Source organism: Oryzias latipes, chromosome 9 (genome assembly GCF_053564925.1).
Source record: "Oryzias latipes strain Hd-rR chromosome 9, Olatipes_Hd-rR_3.1".
NCBI classification, from domain to species: domain Eukaryota; kingdom Metazoa; phylum Chordata; class Actinopteri; order Beloniformes; family Adrianichthyidae; genus Oryzias; species Oryzias latipes.
Genome location: NC_136245.1, coordinates 4,796,441 through 4,816,658, shown reverse-complemented (window position 1 = coordinate 4,816,658; position 20,218 = coordinate 4,796,441). Strand labels below are relative to the sequence as shown.

Genomic DNA, 20,218 nt, shown 5'->3' with positions numbered 1-20,218 from the left:
AATAAATTAGTCTTGACATAAACATGCTGTGCTCTTGATTGTCCCATGTGAGATGTGAGAAGTGTTTGCAGAATCAAAACTCATTTTTCAAACTCACTTGTTGAACACAATTCTGATCCTAAATTTACAGTTAAATGATAATGTTAAAAAAAAATCTCTCCTTTCGATTTTAAAGGTGCTGATCTTCAGCATGAGGTGGGATACACCAAAGAGTGGACCCAGAAGGACTTTGTCCCGCCCATTCCTGTTTTCAGAATGTGCTCCTTCTGCTCCAGGTTTTGTTTTTTCCGTCCATCTGCTGATCCTCAGAGTCCTGCTGGGATTCTGCAGGGAGTTTGTTCACTTCCAGCCTTCAGCTGCAGCGAAGCCCCGATGGAAAGTCTGGTTTCTGCGAAACATGGCGATCGTCTTGAATGTCTATAAGAGGCTCTGAGAGCTGTGGCATCACTACCATTTCAAAAACTGTGCATGTGAAACAGATAAAAATCCCCCTTGATTCAACCTAACAGAAGCCGCGATATTAGCCCCGCATGTGAATGTGTTTATGTCCGTCTACCAGCTCCCGTCTGTCTGCTATCTGCCTCCTGCAGGCGTGAGCAGCAGATGTTTGCAGCTCAAATCCAGCCGTCACTTCAAGTGGAATGTCAGCTTTATGTGGAGGATATGCTGACTCCGTGTTGATGCTCAGACCCAGGTTAAGACTCATCTGCTCCAGCTGCTGGAGGACGAGCACATTCCCATTTGAAATGAGAAATGAGAGCTTTTGATGTTTTTAACACGTCGTTTTGCATTTTTCTCATGATGGAGGACATATAGAAGGAAAATTAAAGTCAAAATGACATTCCTGAATATTTATTTATCTAGATCCCTGTGAATCAGGAGCAGACGAAAAAAATAAAGTTTGAAAAAAGCTTGTAGCTCCCCTGTTCCATTCTGATGCATCCACTGTCAGACAAATAGATCGGTGAACGTCTTTGTTTTCCTCGTCTGAGCTGGAATCTGGATCAGATTTGTACGGCTGAATAACTCGGATATTGCTCGCCATTTTTGTTTTAACTGGTATGTTAGGTTGGGGGTGTGAGGGACTGTGAGCTAGCAGAGAACTAAGAGGAAGGGGGGGGGTTGCTCCATGCCAGTGGTCCCGCCCACAACTCAGTAGTGAATTACTAACGAACTACTGTCGCTCTGCAGCAACTATGTCCCAGAAAATGCTACATATTTTTTTGATTTTTGCTAAAAACGGCATAAATGTAATAAAAAGACGACTGGGAAGGCTTTGGAAATAGATAAAAAAAATGCTCAGAGTGGGACTTCAACATGTTTATTTACAATAAAATCCACATGATACAAGTGAATTGAAGTAACCTGTCACTTTGTCATGTAAGCAAGTCCTGGTCATGTTATGAAGTCACGTGAGCAGCTTTAATGTTCAAACTTCCTCTCGTCTCTCCTGATGTATCTCAGTTGTTTTCTGAAACCTGAAAACGCCGCATCACCTGCATGTCAGTGAGCGCCGCACTTCCTCTGTGTTCCGCAGCAACGGAATCCCCTGCTTACATATTCACAGGCGTTTGAAAGGCGTTCTGCTGCCTTGTTTGCTCAAACACACGCACTCTTACATGCCGGTCAACAAACTGGCTGCCCTTCAGTCACACCGCAACCCAGAAAAGCAGCTGAGGCAGATTCTCATGTTTCTGTCTCTGCTTTCATGTGGAACTGCTTCAATCAGAGCTGATCTGGATTCATGACTCAGGGGTTTGTCTGGGGAGGAGTTGTCATGTTTTAGACTTTAGCTGAAAAGGAGGATTTAGAAATTGAGGGATCTCTCTGTCGTCTGCAGGGCTGCCTTTGCCCTGACAAAGCCGCTCAAGATGAACATGGTGAAAAGGATCATGGGGCGGCCCAGGCAGGACGAGTGCAGCCCCCAGGACAACGCGCTCGGCCTCATGCACCTGCGGCGCCTCTTCTCCGAGCTGTGCCACCCTCCTCGCCACATGACCCAGAAGGAGCAGGAGGAGAAGCTCTACATGATGCTTCCTGTTTTTAACAGGGTAAGTCCCATCCATGCTGGAGATGGGAGGCTGTGATATCACTCTCACTTCTGCTTCCCCATAAAAAATAAAAAAAAAAAATCAGCGCAAGTTCAAGTTTAAACTTCCACATAGCAAACCCAAGCACCAGACACCCCCCCCTCCCATCACAGTGCAGTTGATGCAGACGTAGAGGATGCTGGCGCCCGTTTAGACAAACCCTTTGCCGTCTGAAAAAGTCTTTACTCTAAAGCCGACTGAGCTACAGCCATGACTGTATGTGAGAAGTGGACTGAATGAGTGTGATGTCACCCATCCAAAAGCGTTGACAAGATTGAAAAAAGCATGACGGCGACAACAAACACAATGTGCAAAAGAAATAAATGAATAAGAATGTAAGAAAAAAGGTGATTATGAGACGGATACCTTCCTACTGCAGGGTGCAGCCACTTTGGTGTTTGGAATAAATGAAAAATGGAACTGTAAAGTGAAGTACAACATAACACTTTAACTGGAAAACTGTGTTGTTTGAAAGTTTTCTGCACAGATATCACACGAAAATGTCCTCTCATTTGAATCTTCTTTACTGCAATGATTAAGAACTTGTCATGAATGTGTTTTGTTTTTAACGTCCTGCTAATTTTTCCAAAATAATATTATTGGTGTGCTCTTTATGCCTTTCACAGATAACAATTATTTTTTTATTAAGCAGATATGGGTTTCGGTATAAAGTCTTTTAAAGGTTCAGTTGGTCTTTCTGCTGTGTGTTCTCTAAAATGTGTCTGAATGCTGCAGGTGTTCGGGAACGCTCCCCCCAGCAGCATGACGGAGAAGTTCTCAGACCTGCTGCAGTTCACCACCCAGGTCTCTCGCCTCATGGTCACCGAGATCAGAAGGAGAGCCTCCAACAAGTCCACAGGTGAGCCTCAGATCCAGATCTGAAGAGGTAAGCAGGTCAAAATGGTCGGATAGAACCTCAGATGGAGAACCAGCACAACCGCTACAGGATCTGAGAGCCAAAATGATCCATAGCAGGTGATTTGAAGTCAGCAGAGGGAGGGGGTCCTGCTGATCCAGCAGACTGTAGCGCCTCTTTAAGCTTCTGCTGCTTCATCCCAGGCAGGACACTCAACGCTTGAAACCGTGCTAATGCTTTAATGTTTCCTCTTCATCCTGCCTCCCGGCCTGAGCTTCTGACGAGCTTCGGCGGCCCTCCCCGGCCGGCATCCGGGCCTTTGAGCTCCGAGCTGAGTCAGATGACTCCATTATTCAGCCGGCAGCTTCAGTTCAGTGTGAGCAGCTGCTGCTGCTTCAAATGTGTGTGGACATGGTGTCACGCAAATGGTTCAGGACAAATTTGTAATCATTTCAACATGTTTGCATGTAGATGAGATGCGTGAAACAGACAAGAAGGAACCAGAACTCCTATTTTGTGTGTTTGTGTGTGTGTGTGTGTGTGTCTGCAGAAGCTGCTAGTCGAGCCATAGTCCAGTTCTTGGAGGTGAACCAGAGCGAGGAGACGAGTCGAGGCTGGATGCTTCTGAGCACCATCAACCTGCTGGCTTCATCTGGACAGGTCGGAAGACACGCTCTTCTACACACCCTGTGTGTGTGTGTGTGTCTGTGTGTGTGTGTGTCTGTGTGTGGGTACGTGCATCTGTTTGTGTGTGGTGTCTACACTTTGTCAGGATGCGAGCTACTTTGACAACAAGCTGCCACAAAAACTGCTCTGAGAGTGTGTGTATGGATAGTATATTTATTTATATATACACACTTAATAATTTTTTTAATTGGATAAAATCATATAATGTAAAATAATAATTGGACATTTTCATATTTATGTGTTCAAATGCACAGACTTACCACAAAAGGCAGATTTTAAAGCGAATAAGTCAATTAATTTAGATACGTCTTTGTATGAATGTTTAACTGCTGATTGTGTTGTTTTGTGCTTTATTCTGGCTTTGATTGTTTGAAATAAACCATTTCAAATCAAAATCAAATTATTTTGAACTAAATTGATGAAATTAGACAAATATGTGAGATTACAGCATAATAAAGACTTTCTCTGTCATTTTTTTCCTGAATGAGAGCACAAATGTGTGTCGGCAGTCGTCATGTCCACAGCGTTGCAGCGCACAGCGTGCCGACAGCAGAAACGCTTCACGTGCGTTCCGTTGGACTGGTCGATCCATGCGTTGCATCTTTGCGTTCATTAGAGCACGTGCACATATATAAGTGTGCGTATATGCCCGTGTTTGAGAATGCTGGGAGGGCCTGAACATCAGCACAATTTTGATTTTATGCCTGAGATAATGTAACCAAGGCCGGGGTCACATGGGTTTCATGAGCTGGAGATGACGTCTCTGCAGCTTCCTTAGTGTTTTAAAGTATTTTCATGTGTTTGAGACGTATTTGAAAGAGATAAAAAAAGGGTTTCTTTGTCTGTTGCGCGCACAAACTCTGAGGTCACTGCAGTGGCTCCGCCCCTTTGTCTCTGTGATGATTTTGACGTCCCGTCATGAACGTTCCTTCCTGCTTCCGCCCACAGAAAACGGTGGACTGCATGACCACCATGTCCGTTCCCTCCACCTTGGTCAAATGCCTCTACCTGTTCTTTGACCTGCCCCACATGACCGAGGCCTCTGAGGGCCCCACCCAGCAGCCCCCCGCCCAGGAGAAGACGCCGGGCCAGGGCCACCCCCAGCCAGAGCTGCCGCTGGCGGACCGCAGGGCGCTCCTGCAGAAGGTCTTTGTCCAGGTACGATGGGCGCGGCCGGCACCACCGCTACAGCACAGTTGGCCCCCGCCTCTGTGTGAGAAGAAGGGGGGCAATCCTCACAGCTGGCGGGGCGGTGTTGTGGATGATTCCACCTGCTGTCAAAACCCACTCAGGCTCCTGTGTCTAATCTGTTTTGGCTGATTTTGTTTTTAAAAAGAAGTAAATAGAAAAAAGGAAGCATGACAACCCCCCCCCCCCCCCCCCCCCCCCCCTCACACACACACACACACACAGACACACCATCACATGTTTGCACATGCAAACACTGCACACAAATAGACATAAACTTCATTCTGCCTTCCTGGTGAAGGTCATGAGTTCACACATTTTAAAGCTGAGTCATGTTAGAAGCTCTGCTCTAAGTCCTGTGCCCCCCCCCCCCCCCCCCCCCCCCCCCCCCCAGATCATGGTGAAACTTTGCACCTTCGTGTCGCCGGCGGAGGAGCTGGCGCAGAAGGACGACCTGCAGCTGCTGTTCAGTGCCATCACTTCCTGGTGCCCTCCCCACAACCTGCCCTGGAGGAGGAGCGCCGGGGAGGTCCTCAACACCATCTCTCGCCACGGCCTCAGCGTCAACGTGGTCAAATACATTCACGGTACAGACCGCTTCACTTCCCGCCTGCTTACTGACTGCTCATCTGCCCAGGAAACAGGGTTTAAAGAATCCCAGGTTTTACTTAAAGACCCACTCTGATCATCTTTTGAGCTTTTCCCAGCGTTCCCAGTGGCGATCCCATAATTCCCGGTTTAAAACGGAACCGTATGCCACACTGTTGAACCGAATTATGGGGAAAGTGTTGCTCGTCCATTTAGGTGTACGTTTATTTATTGATTGTTTTATTACAGCAGGCTTAGAAGAAGCCAACTGAAAGTTTTTTTTTCATTTTGAGTTGCTTGTTAGCTTGTTTTTTCTTGCTGTTTTGCAATACACAAATCATTTATTAAACCAAAACAAAACCATGACCCAAAGTTCAAGGTTTGAAGGAATCCCTGCATCCCTGGTTCCCGGTGGTTTTCTAATGTATTATAATAGATAATTATTCTAATTATCTATTATAATAGGACATAGAGCAGCAGGAGTTCATTAAAAATTCCACCTTTGAATTGTGGGCGCGACTGCTGGCATGAAGCAACCCCGCCCCTCCTCCCCTCCCCATTGCTCTGAGCCGTCAGCTACTCTCTCTCCCGCGAGCTTAATTGCATAATTTGAACGTGATGTGTGCGCCATAAACGTTATATAAACGTTCTGCATCAGTGGTACGTGCATGAAACGTCCATGAAACAGACGTGGAACGGTCGCGGAAAGCTACAAATATTTGATGCATCTTGCAAAAATCACGCACAATTGCTGAAGATTTACGTGATAGTTGTGTATAAACAACGTAAAATACGCGTAAATTGTGTAATTCTCAACTCGACCCAAAATTTCTGAACAGCTAAAAACCAAATTCATGAAAAGTCCAGACCAATCCCACAGTGACGAATGCAAGAAACACTTATGAATGACATATTTCACGCACGTATCATGAAAGACCGAAATTTCATTTGTGCAAAATGCAAAAAACGGACGTAGAGGCTGTGTGACAGCTCCTAAAAGCTGAAGCTCCTTCCAGAGTTTCCTTTGAACCATTAAGTTTTTCTCAGAAATCCACGTCTGTAAAGCCGTTTGTGCTCCTACCTGCACATTCCTGACAGCTTCTCCCTCCATCCTTCCAGAGAAGGAATGCCTGGCCACGTGTGTGCAGAATATGCAGCAGTCCGACGACCTTTCCCCGCTGGAGATTGTGGAGATGTTCGCAGGCCTGTCCTGCTTCCTCAAAGACTCCAGCGGCGTGTCCCAGACTCTGCTGGATGACTTCAGGATGTGCCAGGGCTACTCCTTCCTCTGTGACCTCATGCTCAGGTACAGCCGACTCCTGAAATGCCTGCCCTCCCGTGAGCAGAGCCTTCAGACAGCCTCTTCCTCTGTTCCCAGGCTGGAACAAGGCAAGGAGGACGAACCTAAAGATGCACTGAAAGACCTCGTCAACCTGGTCACGTGTCTGTGCACGTATGGCGTGACGGAGCTGAAGCCAGCTGGTCTGACAACCGGAGCGCCCTTCCTGCTTCCTGGATTCGTTCTCCCACAGCCGACGGGAAAAGGTGCGTGGATGCAAACAGCAGAGATGAAGCTGCAGGAGTTTGAGCTCAGCTGTGTGCTGCCAGGCTCCTTCACACGTCAACTTTACACAGAAATGACTCCAACTGTGACCTCATCATCTGTTGCAGTGGTCGGTGGATGCACACATGTGAAAGTTGGACGCAAGGTTAAGTGAAACCTCTGGCTTTGTGGGTGAACTGACTTTGAGAATAGACCAGACTTTAAAGAAAAACTGCTTCTCAGTTTAAAGCAGAGCAGCTTCTCTCAGGAGGAGCTCATGAGGCTCACAAAGGGACTTTAAGGCAGTTCTCGCATTCAGGGAGCCGCTGCAGTTCAGCCCAGGTGTTGGTGATCCGAGCAGACAGTGGTTAGAGCTGTCGCTCATCATTTGTGACCAGTTTTATTATGTCCTCCTCACACTCGGCTTATTCCAAGTGACATTTTGTCACATTTAAAAACTTGTCCTCGTTAAAGCATGATAGGACATTGTGTCTTAGTCAAGTGTGATTAGTTCATATGGCCCGTTTTTTGCAAATATTTGCATTATTTTCGCACCAGTTAGTGAAACCATTTTGCATCAGTTACTGAAAGGAAAAGAGATTTTTCTGATGAACCCGCATCCTCTGACCTTAGCTTGAAGTCGAGCACCAGGAAGGGGATCTGATGGGGGATTTTAGCCTCTGAAATGGCTTGACTGATTCAATTCAACCCCACTTGTATAAATTCAACATTTTCTTAAGATATTCTTGAGCTCTGCAACAGTTTACTTATACTGTTTAGGACAGACAGAAGACGGAAAACTTAAAGATAATACACCAACATGCTTGGTGCCAGAGAATCAGCTCTCCTTGAATCACAAAGAAAAGCATTTGTTACAGCGGAGGTCTCCAACCTTTTTCAGGCCACCGACCGGTTTAACGTCGGACAATATTTAGTCTGTACGAGGATGAAGGGGGCGTTTTGTTTATTTATTTATTTGTTAGCATCTAATTTCTCTTAACGTTTGAGGGTAACTTCACTCTCTATCAAACATCTGCAGCTAGATTAGTATTATGTTCAGCATGATTAATATTTCAGTTTTTTAATTAGATTTAAAATAAAAGCTAAGAAATCCACCTCATTTGACTTTTAATACTGATATTTTATAAATATTAAAATAAACATGAATCATTCGCTTAAGGAACTGTTTTAGCAGCCTTACCATTAGACAGCTGGTTGCTGAATATTCTGTATTATTATTACGCTTTGTTGGAATAACTGTCACATTAAATCCATTTTTGGAGTAAAGAATCCTTTTTTTTTGAAGATAAAAGGCTCTTTTTCTATTTCCGCACTGGATCTTTTCTGGCTAAAGAAACTTTCCAAATATGTTTGTTTTTTGTTAACTTTGCTAGCTCTTGGGTTTTAATTCAGCGGTCTGCGCTGTCGCTTTTGGAAAGTACAGGATGGATTTTCAGCAGCAACTTGACATATGACAAGAATGAGTCAGATGTGGTGGAGAATCCAGTGGTTTTCCAAAGTAAAACTTCCTTCAGAATCCAATTATAATAAAAAATAAAATAAAAAAATTCCCCCAACCCCTGGTACCAACACAGGGACTGCTGTGTTTCATTGCGTGATACATTTATCGAAATCTGTTGCAATTTTCAAAAATCAAGAAAGCAGATGTGTAGCAAACATCAGAACAAATGTTTAACTTCTGGTGAAAGAAGACATTTTAAAGATTTGTTGTTAATTTCAGAGGTTTTGTCGTGGTTCCCTGTTTGCATCCACTTCATTAACCCTTAAACACCGGAGACGTCGCAGTCAACATCTAAATAACCCACGCTCTTTGACATACCGTAAATCTTTGACATGATCAACGTGAATCAGCTGTTTCTGCTGGATTTTGGTTTTTCTCTGACATCGTATCAGTTGGAATTACGTTCATTGCATTAAGACTTACGGTAGTCTAAGGAATGTCAACACTGAGCTGCAGCTCTTGTGTTAAAGGCTTAAATCTAACACATTTCATTAGAAAATCACACTTGCAGTTCTGTTTTTTTTGTAGCCTTGTAGCTTCATGGAGGTTTGTGAGAAACCATGGAAGTCCATCCTGGTTTTTAAGATGCACCAGCATGCATCTGTTTCCTGCATTTCTACTATAACACGCCTCCTCCTGTGTCTGCTGCTTCTCCCCTCCAGGACATACGGTGCGTAACATCCAGGCCTTTGCTGTGCTGCAGAACGCCTTCCTGCGGGCCAAAACCAGCCGCCTGGCCTGCATGCTGCTGGACGCCATCGGGAACATCTACGCCGCCGATCCAGCCAACTATTTCATCCTGGAGTCGCAGCACACTCTGTCGCAGTTTGCAGAGCGCGTGGCCAAGCTGCCCGAGGCGCAGGTCAAGTACTTTGAGCTGCTGGAGTTTGTGGTCTTCAGCCTCAACTACGTTCCCTGTAAGGAGCTGTTCGGCGTCAGCATGCTGCTCAAGTCCAGCACGTCGCACGCCTGCAGCATCACAGCTGTGCGGACGCTGCTGAAGCTGGCCCGCCACGACCCCGTCTTCAGCGACGTGCTGCGTGAGGTCGGCCTGCTGGAGGTGCTGGTCAACCTGCTGCACAAGTACGCTGCCTTGCTCAAAGACCCGGCCTCGCAACCCCAGCCTCACGGTAATGACCAAGGTGAGCTTCTTCTGGGTTTCCCGGGGTTTCAGACTTACATCAAGGTTGAATGTCATTAAAAAAACCTGCTGTTGTGGTTGACTTGTGTGTTGGCTACGTAAGGGTTAACGGCGTTCAAAGTGTGCATCATCAGAAATAAACGCACGCTATGGAAGCCTGAACTGTCTGACGCGAAGCGGAGGATGGTTGCTTCTGCATATTGCCTAAATTCTGATAATGCACACTTTGAAGGCCATTAACCCGCTTATACCATGGTTTCTTAAAAAAGAAATAAATATTCAACCGGTTTTGAGTATTTTATTCGTGTTATTTTCTTGGCATGTAACTATTTGTTACATGGTGCGGCGAGTTGTCACGTTACCGGTGTAGGTACCATAACCGTTCGGCCTGGAACTTCCGTTCGGGGTCCTGGGAGTAACACTGACGTTAGATTATGTGATTGGCTGTACGTTGGTCCAATGACGTGTCAGATAGTGATTGGTCTGGACAAATTACGATACTAGCATAGAAAAAAACATTATGAAGTCTGTTGTAAACAAACGTGCCTTTATTATTGTTATAATTATTATTAAATGCATGTTCACTTAAAGTTTTTTTAATCCGTGCGCCCAGTGCTTTATTATTGGCAGAGCGGACACGGAAGAACAACATGTAGCCGTGCTAACAACATTTTTAGCCACGGCTGAACTTAAACTGGAATAACAAACGAATTGTGGCAAAATCTCTTTATAAAAATTACAAAGAATAATGTCAGACACAATTTAGGAGGGAAAATAACTTTAGGTTACAAAAGGGAACGTGAAATGAACATTTTTAGAGCCCGAGCAGATGTAAACGCTACGAAGTTTGTGCAAGTGGTGTTACCGTAGTGTGACGGTACCCTTCAGTCAAAAGGACACCGAACGGAAGTTCTAGGCCGAACGGTTACACCGGGACATAGTGATGCTGAGTCGGCACAGACCTCGACTGCAGTGGCAAAGGAAAGCGATGTATATGCTGATCGACTTGATGGCTTAAAAAAAGCATCAGTTCAGATAGAAAGTTCACCTCTTACCGCTTGTGTCTATCCAGATGATGACGATAGTTTGTTTTGAAGAAGCCAGCGCAGGGATATGGAGCATTTTAGCTACAGTCAGGACCATAAATATTTGGACAGAGACACATTCTTTCTAATTTGGTTTCTGTACATTACCACAGTGAATTTCAAATAAAACAACTCAGATGCCATAGAAGTGCAAACTTTCAGCTTTTATTCCATGGGTTGAACAAAAAGATTGCATAAAAATGTGAAAAAACAAATTAATTTTTATACACAATCCCTTCATTTCATGGGCTGGTAAGTAATTGGACAATTGACTTACATGCTATTGCATGGGCAGATGTGGGCAATTCCCTTGTTCTGTCATTATGAGTGAAGCAGATAGAATGCCTGGAGTTGATTAGAGGACTCGTGCTTGCATTTTCAAGATTTTGCTGTGAACAGACAACATGCGTTCATAGGAGCTCTCCATGCAGGTATAAGGAGCCATCATTGAGCTGAGAAAACAGAAAAAAACATGCCAGAAATTGCTACAGTATTAGGAGTGGCAAAATCAACAGTGTGGTACATCCTGAGAAAGAAATAAAGCACTGATGAACTCAGCAACACAAAAAGACCTGGATGTCCACGGAAGACAACAGAGGTGGATGATGGCAGAATCATTTCAATGGTGAAGAATGACACCATTGAAAGACAGATGAAACCAAAATCAACCTGTACCAGAATGATGGCAAGAGAAAGTGGAGCAAATCATGGCAAACACAGAGAGGAAATTAAAAAAAACGTAACTTCACTCAATGTGAAGTAGAAGTTATCGTTGGCGAGGTGGAAAGAGGAGGAAAGTGTTGTTTGGAGGGCACAGTGTGGGCATTACTAATGCCTAAAAGCCACGTGAGTGGCAAACGGTGGCAGACGCCGTAATGCTGTAGCCTCACAACCTTGGAGCGTGGCCGAAATAAAAAAGAAATGGTCGGACATCAAAGTCGAGGCAAAAAAACGTCTGGCGCTGCATCGCCAGAGTGTGTTTGCCACGGGGGGGGGGAGCTGACCCCTCTTGATGAGAGACAAGCGGCAAGAATTGGGGAATCCTTTAGTGGAGTGGTGACTGAGGCGCAGGGGGACGCCGACGCACCAAATGCACCGGGTGACACCCCCCCAAAAGCCCGCAGAGGTCCAACAGGACGGCTCGAGGAAGTCGGAACCGGCTCATAAGCCACTCGTCCTCGTTTGCCAGCAAGTCTTCTTGCTGTCTAAAGATGCGTTCACTCCGAATTCTTCCATTTGCCACATCTTTTAAGAGCGCAAGATCAGCCATTGTGCGTCATTACGCACTGTGATGGGGCATTTTATTTCCCTCCATTTAATTACATCTGACAACCTACAGATGTCGGTAATAATCGACGTGGAAATGGGAAATTGATCAGCGCAAATGTAATTTCTTGTTGCTTTCTGAATGGTTGAGACATACGCCATACATTGTTTTATCAAAAATAAAACAAACTAAAGGCATATGTATGTAAAGGCAGGCTGACAGACGAGGTAAGACAGGAATCTCCCTGGACAATGATGTTTGCGGATGACATTGTAATTTGCAGTGAGAGTAGAGAGCAGGTGGAGGAACAGCTAGAGAGGTGGAGGTTTGCTCTGGAAAGAAGAGGCATGAAGGTCAGTCGTAGTAAGACAGAATACATGTGTCTGAACGAGAGGGATCAAGGTAGAAGCGTTAGGTTACAGGGGGCTGAGGTGAAGAAGGTGCAGGAGTTTAAGTACTTGGGGTCAACAGTTCAGTGTGATGGGGATTGTGGAAAAGAGGTGAAGAGGCGAGTGCAGGCAGGTTGGAGCGGTTGGAGGAAAGTGTCAGGAGTGTTGTGTGACAGAAGAGTGCCAGCAAGACTCAAAGGGAAGGTGTACAAGACAGTGGTGAGACCAGCTCTGCTCTATGGGTTAGAGACGGTAGCAGTGAGACAGAGACAAGAGGCTGAGATGGAGGTAGCGGAGATGAAGATGTTGAGGTTCTCCTTAGGAGTGACCAGGTTAGACAGGATAAGGAACGAGTACATCAGAGGGACGGCTCATGTTGCCTGTGTTAGCGACAAAGTCAGAGAAGCCAGACTGAGATGGTTTGGACATGTTCAGAGGAGGGATAGTGGATATATTGGTAGAAGGATGTTGGAGATGGAGCTGCCTGGCCGGAGGGCAAGAGGACGGCCAAAGAGGAGATATTTGGATGTCTTAACAGAGGACATGAAGTTGGCTAATGTTAGGGTAGAAGATGTCCATGATAGAGTGAGGTGGAAAAGGATGATTCGCTGTGGCGACCCCTGATGGGAAAAGCCGAAAGAGAAAGAAGAAGAAAGGCATATGTATGAATACCATAATTCTGTAGCTTATTAAGACATGTTTTACTATGTAAACAACTTTCCCTAGTGGACAATTAATGCATCTCTCTCTATCTATCCATCTGTCTGTCTAATTGCACCTATATCTGCTCCGCCAGACGGACACACTGACGAGAATATCAGTTTGTACATTATTTCGTTCTGTTAAATATATTATTTATGAGGATGAATTGCACAACATGCCAATATTGCAGAACATATTTCACTTTTCTTTCTGCAAATAAGTGTTCATTTGAATTTCTGTTGTAATTTTAGTTTGATTTTTTTGTTTGTTTCACTGCTGATCGATCAAACGGGTGTTCGTGTAGGCTGTTAATTGTAAGACTTGCTTTGTGAAGTCTTCATATTATTCATTAGAGGCAGTATTGTCATTTTCACTTTCACGTGTTTCTTCCATCTGCCGACGGTGTCGCTGTTTCTCATTTCACCCGTTTTTGTGCGTACGCCTGGGTCAGAGCGTGAAGGACCGCACATTTTCCCGTCAAGTTTGCTTTTTATAAATCTCAACTATTGCGTAGAGAGTGGCGTACGCCTTCTTTTGTGCGTACGCAACGTTTATAAATGAGGCCCCAGGTGATGTCCATGAGTTCAAGACTTCAGGCTGTCATTGCCAACAAAGGCTTTTCAACCAAATATTAGTAATGAACAGTTTGTTTTCAGTTATTTCATTTGTCCAATTACTCACGAGCCCATGAAATGAAGGGATTGTGTTTAAAAAATGCTTTAGTTTTTCACATTTTTATGCAATCTTTTTGTTCAACCCATGGAATAAAAGCTGAAAGTCTGCACTTCTATGGCATCTGAGTGGTTTGATTTAAAATTGACTGTGGTAATGTACAGAAACAAAATTAGAAAGAATGTGTCTCTGTCCAAATATTTATGGTCCTGACTGTATGTGACCGGGACCTCTTTTTTATGTGTGTATTATCACTGTGCGTTATCACGTTTAAATTCACACCCAGCAGCCAATCAGAGTTCACCCGGACCATGCAGCGGTTCAGCATCATCTCCACATGTGTTAGATGAATTTCACTCATAGGCCGTCTGTGAGCTCTGATGTTTCACATCGTTGGTTTGATCAGAAAAAGTCCTCATGGTCCTTGAAGGATTTCTAGATTTAAACATGTTGGGACTTGGGATCTGTTGGGATCTGTTTGCTCAGCTGTTGGACAGAACAAGTTAAAATAGAATAAAAGAAAGAAGAAAAAAGAAAAGGAAAAAAACATGTCGGGACTTTTTTCCTGTAAAGATGTGACATAACTGTGTGGAAAGTAAGTCAAAACTATGTGTTACCTTTAAAATATTTACTTTGTTCTGAAGTTGAGTGCCGTGCTGGAAACTTTGTTCAAAAGTCCACATTTTTAATCGGTGAAGGTTGAGTTTTTTTCGTGACACTTTTCTGAAAATTCAATTGAAACCTCTTTAGTTTTCCACTTCACTTCTCAGCTTACTGAGTCCAAGTGTCGGTTCAATGCGAGGAACGCTTTGAATTTCGCTCAGATAGATTTGGAGACGAACCTTTCAGTCGTGTTAGTAAAAGCAAAAGAAATGAACTCCAGTTAATCCATCATTTAAGAATCTGCCAAAGACTGGAAGCCTCAGCAGCTGCAATCTTCCCAGCTGTTTGAACCGAAGGTTGTTTAACCGTTGTGCTATCTCAGATGACCCCACCCTTACATTGACGTGTTCTCCCTACCATGACAAAGGTGGATAAAGGTGGAAAGATTTCATGTAATCCATGGACACCAGTGAAGATCACAAATCATTGAAGAAAAAAGGTTTAGAGCACTGTGTAGTGGGTCTAAATGACCCCACTCCCAATGTTAAAGTGCCAAGGATAGCACAAGGGTTAAGTGGTGAGAAAGTCCTATAGACTCTTTTAGATGGGGTTGCTGATCAATGACCTTGTTGGTTTCACACTCAACACTCTCAGTAAACTATACACAGACACTGAAAGAATTGTCTAGTAAAATCACGAACTAACTGCTGCTTATTGAGATGATTTTGCCCAAATCAGCCTCAAAGACGATAGAAACTGGTCGGGTTCCGATCAGACGCGATTTTTGGAAATTGACTGATTTCAACAGCAGCAGCAGCTACTATAACGCATCTTTGATTTGGCCAGAATTTTCTAGGCTGAAAAAAGTCAATTTTTAACAGTTTTCTGTCATTTTGTTCAGCTGACTGCAAGAACAACACAGTTGCGGAAGAACAGAAGCAGCTGGCCTGGCTGGTGATGGAGACTCTGACTGTGCTGCTGCAGGGGTCCAACACCACCAACACCAATGCAGGTAAGCACACGGAGCAGTGAAGGGACACCAATGCACCCATACACACCAATGCAGGTGAGGGGCAATGCAGGTTTGGTGCAGGGCCAGAGGTGAGACGCTTCACAAGCAGGGGGCAGGACTTAAGTCCTCCCTGGTTTGGAAGGATGGGTTATCCCAGGGGTGGGCAATTCCAGGCATCGAGGGCCTGTGTGCCTGCATGATTTCCAGATATCCTTGCCCTACTCATAGCTGATTACCTGGTTCAGGTGTGTGCAGCCAATCAGAACATGCCAGAGCAGGGTATGTTGGAAAACATGCAGGCATGCGGCCCTCAGTGCCCACCTCTGGGTTATTCCTTTTCCAAAACCTTTAGGTTGGAGAGATTAATAATGGAACTGAGGGGTACGATGTTCAAAGGTCCATGATCTAAATGGATGTTTCTCCATGCAAGGTTCTAAAAAGTCAAATGAAACCATGACAGTGGATTTGGAATTTGACTAGCAGTCTTTGCAAGGCAGAGAGGATTGAGAGTCTTTCTGAAAGTGAAAACCTTGCTGCAGCATTTTGTCCAGGACACAAAAAGAATTCTGTGAAAGTGAATTACTGTAATCTAAACACGCAGAGATGAAAGCAGAAATGAACTCCAGATCGGAGCTTGATGCCGTAGACTCGCACCAGCGCCGGCACACGGAGCAGCGGGGTGTCTTTAATCAGGACAGTGATTTTTTATTAGCTGCAGGCAGCTGAGACTTTTCCCCGATCTCCCTGTTGAAACGGAAAATGTTCCTCCTGGGATCAGTTTGTGTGAGGAGCGTAGATTCTGTGAGCCGCAGACATGTGGTGACTCAAACGTAACCAAGCAACAGCTCCGATCTCTCCAACCCTGACGACAGCTGTTCACTTTCACCAGGAAGACATTCACAGTGGGATAACAGTGCATCTGTGTGACGAGAAGAAACTCTGTTCTTTATAGAAAACCATGTCAATCAGATAAGCTAAAAGAATTCCTTTCTGTGGAAAGGTGTGGTCACAAACTGTGACATGTTGCTGAAGGATGTCACTCTTTTCTCAGCTCTGTTCAGAGAATTCGGGGGTGCTCGCTGCGTCCACAACATCGTGAAGTACCGTCAGTGTCGGGAGCACGCCCTGCTCATCATCCAGCAGCTCGTCCTGTCGCCCAGCGGAGACGACGACATGGGAACGCTGCTGGGGCTCATGCACTCTGCCCCGCCCAGCGAGCTGCAGCTGAAGACCGACATCCTGCGGGTACGGCCAGCGCTCCGAGGCGAGCCGAGCGGCACCGCCTGCTGTTCTTCACATGCGCCCGAATCAGACAAACTGGCGAGAATTAGGTCTCCATAGAAGGGTCAGCAGGATGGGGCTGGGAACGTCAAAAATCAATATGCATGTAAATCCTCTAAAGTAACGGCTCCAACCCGAGGCGCTGGGAATCCAATTTGCATGAAAACACAGGCGTGCACACTCACAGCGCTCATTTTCTCAGGCATAATTACATTTCTGGATTTCCCTCCTTTGAATAAAGTCATTCTCAGGCTGTCTCCCGGATTCCATCGGATTAACTTGTCACCGTTTTTTTTCTGCTCAGTAATCTGGGAATTATCACCATAAGAGAAACAGTGAATAATTTAAATCCAATTTAGTTGCATTAAATCATTTTTCCGTGTTTGTAAGGCCTGGACTGCATTTTAGATGCACTCATTCTTCTAGAAATCTAAATGATTGGCAGCTGTTTTCTGCTGCTGGAAAAAGACGCTCCACATCCTGGGACCTCTTCACCAAAACTGTGCTGAGTGTGCCGTTATTCCAACGCTAAAACATCATGCAAGAAACATGCAGCGTGTGCGATTATTGCTCATCTATATCCCGAGGCTGCTGCCTCAAACTATGTCCACACCGCCCTCAGCCACTTCCAGTAAGAAGTAGACGTAAACGCCACACACATGCAAGTTTTTACGCCCATTTTTGGGCTCGACATACAAAACGCACCATTATTGAATGTGTTGAAAGTGAAACCAGTTGAACTTTGACCAATCAGGGACTCAGATTTGGTGGTGACATCTAAATGGCGTCCCTTTAAGTGACAGAGGTGCCAACGGTTTGAAAGTTGATCATAGAGGAGAAATGAATTGTTGTCGTTTGTGCCTGACCGAAGCTTTCAAATATTGGAATAGAGCTGCGACAGAAAAAGCCCAGACCAAGATTCACCGGATGTGCACCGCTTTGACATTTGGCACCAAACCTCTTCCATCCGTAGGTGACGGGCGTCTCCTGGGATAATCAGTGGAAAAAGAAAACAACAAAAAACATAGAGGCATCTCCTGTCATGCATGTTCAGTGTGAACACCGCGGCCTAAATGCGCGTTCACCTGTGTTTAGCGAGTTCCTGAACGTGCGCCGCATGCCTAGTGTGAACGCAGTTCTAGACTCAGAGTCAGGGGTTCAAATCCCAGGCTAGCTGGTCAGTGTTTCCAGGAGCAGGACGCCTAACCCCACATCGCCCTGGTAAAAAAAAAAAAAAAAAGATATATTGTATTTTTGCCAAGTGACTGGATTGAGATGTTAACTCTCTCTAACACCCTAGAAACTATTCCAGATATGAGCCTTGGCAGTCTTAGGCCTGAATGCTGAATTCTCTGAGAATGGACTCTGACAGCCCTCCATCAAACCAAGAGAACCATGTGGTCAGACCTTCATAGGAAATGAAATCTCTCCTGAACAGAGTTTTAATGTTTCAATCACCAGATGGGGGGCCTTTTTTCCTTTTTTGCTGCACGGCGTGACTCAAAGTAAAGCATATGAGAACATCTCCGTTTTGTTTGTGTTGGAGGAGTCAATACAAACGGACACGCTTTGTGTCCATTTGTATTGTTTTATGAGCCATTGTGATGTTTTTTCTGCAGAAATGTTCTAGAAACCCACCAAAGCTGCTGTTCCTGTTCCTGACCACTGCTGTCACCTTGTGGTCCACCTCTTAACCTCCAGCCTAAAATAGGATGATTGCTCTCACACGAGTGAGAAGCAAATAGAAGATGGAAATGTGGTGATCAGAATGAGAAGAGACTTTTCACCTTCTGGGTTTGTTTTCATGGAGGCATGAGGATCTGTTTTGCTGTCTCCAGGCTTTGCTGGCGGTTCTCCGTGAGAGTCACCGCACTCGGACCGTGTTCCGCAAGGTGGGGGGCTTCGTTTACGTGACCTCCCTCCTGGTGGCCATGGAGCGCTCCCTGTGCCAGCCGCCGCAGCACGGCTGGGAGCGCGTTAACCAGAACCAAGTCTTCGAGCTCCTGCACACCGTTTTCAGCACCCTGACGGCCGCCATGCGCTACGAGCCTGCCAACTCCTACTTCTTCAGGACAGAGATTCAGTACGAGAAGCTGGCCGATGCCGTTAGGTGAGCTCCTTTTGATGAATCACCACGACCTCTGCGCACACTTAAGTGTCCGATCGGTGACTCCAGCTTGAGTAACAAAGTTCACGCTGAGCGGTTTGAAAAAAACATGGAGAAGGACGGAAAGTCATGACGTTTTAAAGACCAACTCATAAGAATATGTTATTTTGGTGGGGTTTTTTTTAGCATGCATTTTTCTGATAATGGAGGGCAAATATAAAGAAAATTAAGATTCAATTTTTTTACATTCAAATTGCTGTGAATTCGGAGCAGTGGAAAAAAAAGGTATTTTGAAAAAGATGGTATTTGTAACCCGTTGTGCTCCATTCTGATGCATCTCCTTGTTGTCGATTAGATCCTTTGACGCGTCTTTGTTTTCTGTGTCTGAGGGACATCTGGTTCAAAACTGTACCGCTGGATAGCTCCGACATTGCTCGCCGTTTTTGTTTTTAACGGGAATGTTAGGTTGGGGATGGGAGGGGGCAGTAGATTAGCGGGAGAGCGTGTAGACGGATGGGTGATGGGAAACGGGGGCGGGCTTACTCTGTGCCAACGGTCCCGCCCACAGCTCAGAGGTGAATTTCTGATGAACTTCTGCTGCCCTGCAGAAACTATGTCCTAGAAACCAGCAGGTTTAAAAAAAAAGATTTTTTTTTTAAATTGGCTAAATCATAATCATATTTAAAGACCACTGGGAAGGCTTAAAAAATCAATCAAAAGATGACAGGAGTGGAACTTTAGTGACAAAAGAAAAGGTGCAAGCTCTCTAATTAAATCCTGGACAGAGCTGGTTTGGGGAAATCCAGCAGATAAAGAACTGCGTCATGTTCACAGTGTTTTGGTTTGCTCTTTGGTCCTCTTCTTAGAGTTCTGTGTATGAAAACATTCAATCCCGCAGTGGGAACACCTTGGTGACCAAAGTGATCTGAGCCACAGTGCTATATGGTCATAATCTGGAGTTTTATGTACTTTCTCTTCCTGTAGAGTCAAGTCACTTCTGATTTAGCCGTCACTCATTTAAATAATGTTGGAGTTTTGACAGAAAGCTGAAGGAGGCGTGTCTAGGGCTTTTGTCATTTCAGTTTTCAGGATGATGTCGTTCTTCAAAGGTGTGTCTCTGTGGTCTAACGAAGCTCTTCGCACCCCTGCCCCCCCCCCCCCCCCCCCCCCCCACACACACACACACAGGTTACTTGGTTGTTTCTCAGACACGAAGAAGCTGGGTGCCACCGGAGTGTTTCCCTCCAACGCTCAGCCCTTTCAAAGGCTGCTGGAGGACGAGGCTGCCCCCGCAGGCTGCGCAGGGGACAGCGTGTGTCCCACACTCAAGCACTGCAGCAAGCTCTTCATCTACCTGCACAAGATGGCCACAGACTCCTTTGACAGGTCAGCTGTGAACAGGAAACGGCACGTCCGTCTTTAGGGAGGAGCTTATGTCTGGTTTAGCGTTAGAAACTTTACTTCAGAGGAGGGAAACTAATTATA

General features: G+C 45.3%; 1 protein-coding gene across 12 annotated transcripts in view; it reads left to right on the top strand.

Moving 5' to 3' along the window:
* wdfy3 (WD repeat and FYVE domain containing 3) overlaps positions 1-20,218 on the top strand; it is a 101,761-nt gene that overhangs the window by 21,630 nt on the left and 59,913 nt on the right. For 9 of the 12 annotated variants that reach the window (XM_023958796.2, XM_078952474.1, XM_078952472.1 and 6 more), the window contains exons 2-13: positions 1,841-2,051; positions 2,826-2,949; positions 3,497-3,606; positions 4,582-4,791; positions 5,216-5,408; positions 6,529-6,715; positions 6,788-6,954; positions 9,137-9,616; positions 15,235-15,345; positions 16,397-16,590; positions 18,465-18,736; positions 19,922-20,119. In XM_023958796.2, coding sequence (XP_023814564.1) covers positions 1,872-2,051; positions 2,826-2,949; positions 3,497-3,606; positions 4,582-4,791; positions 5,216-5,408; positions 6,529-6,715; positions 6,788-6,954; positions 9,137-9,616; positions 15,235-15,345; positions 16,397-16,590; positions 18,465-18,736; positions 19,922-20,119 — 2,426 coding nt within the window. In that variant the 5' untranslated portion in view covers positions 1,841-1,871. The remainder of the gene's footprint in view (positions 1-1,840; positions 2,052-2,825; positions 2,950-3,496; positions 3,607-4,581; positions 4,792-5,215; positions 5,409-6,528; positions 6,716-6,787; positions 6,955-9,136; positions 9,617-15,234; positions 15,346-16,396; positions 16,591-18,464; positions 18,737-19,921; positions 20,120-20,218) is intronic. The other 3 variants (XM_078952475.1, XM_078952470.1, XM_078952471.1) reach the window with 1 other exon arrangement.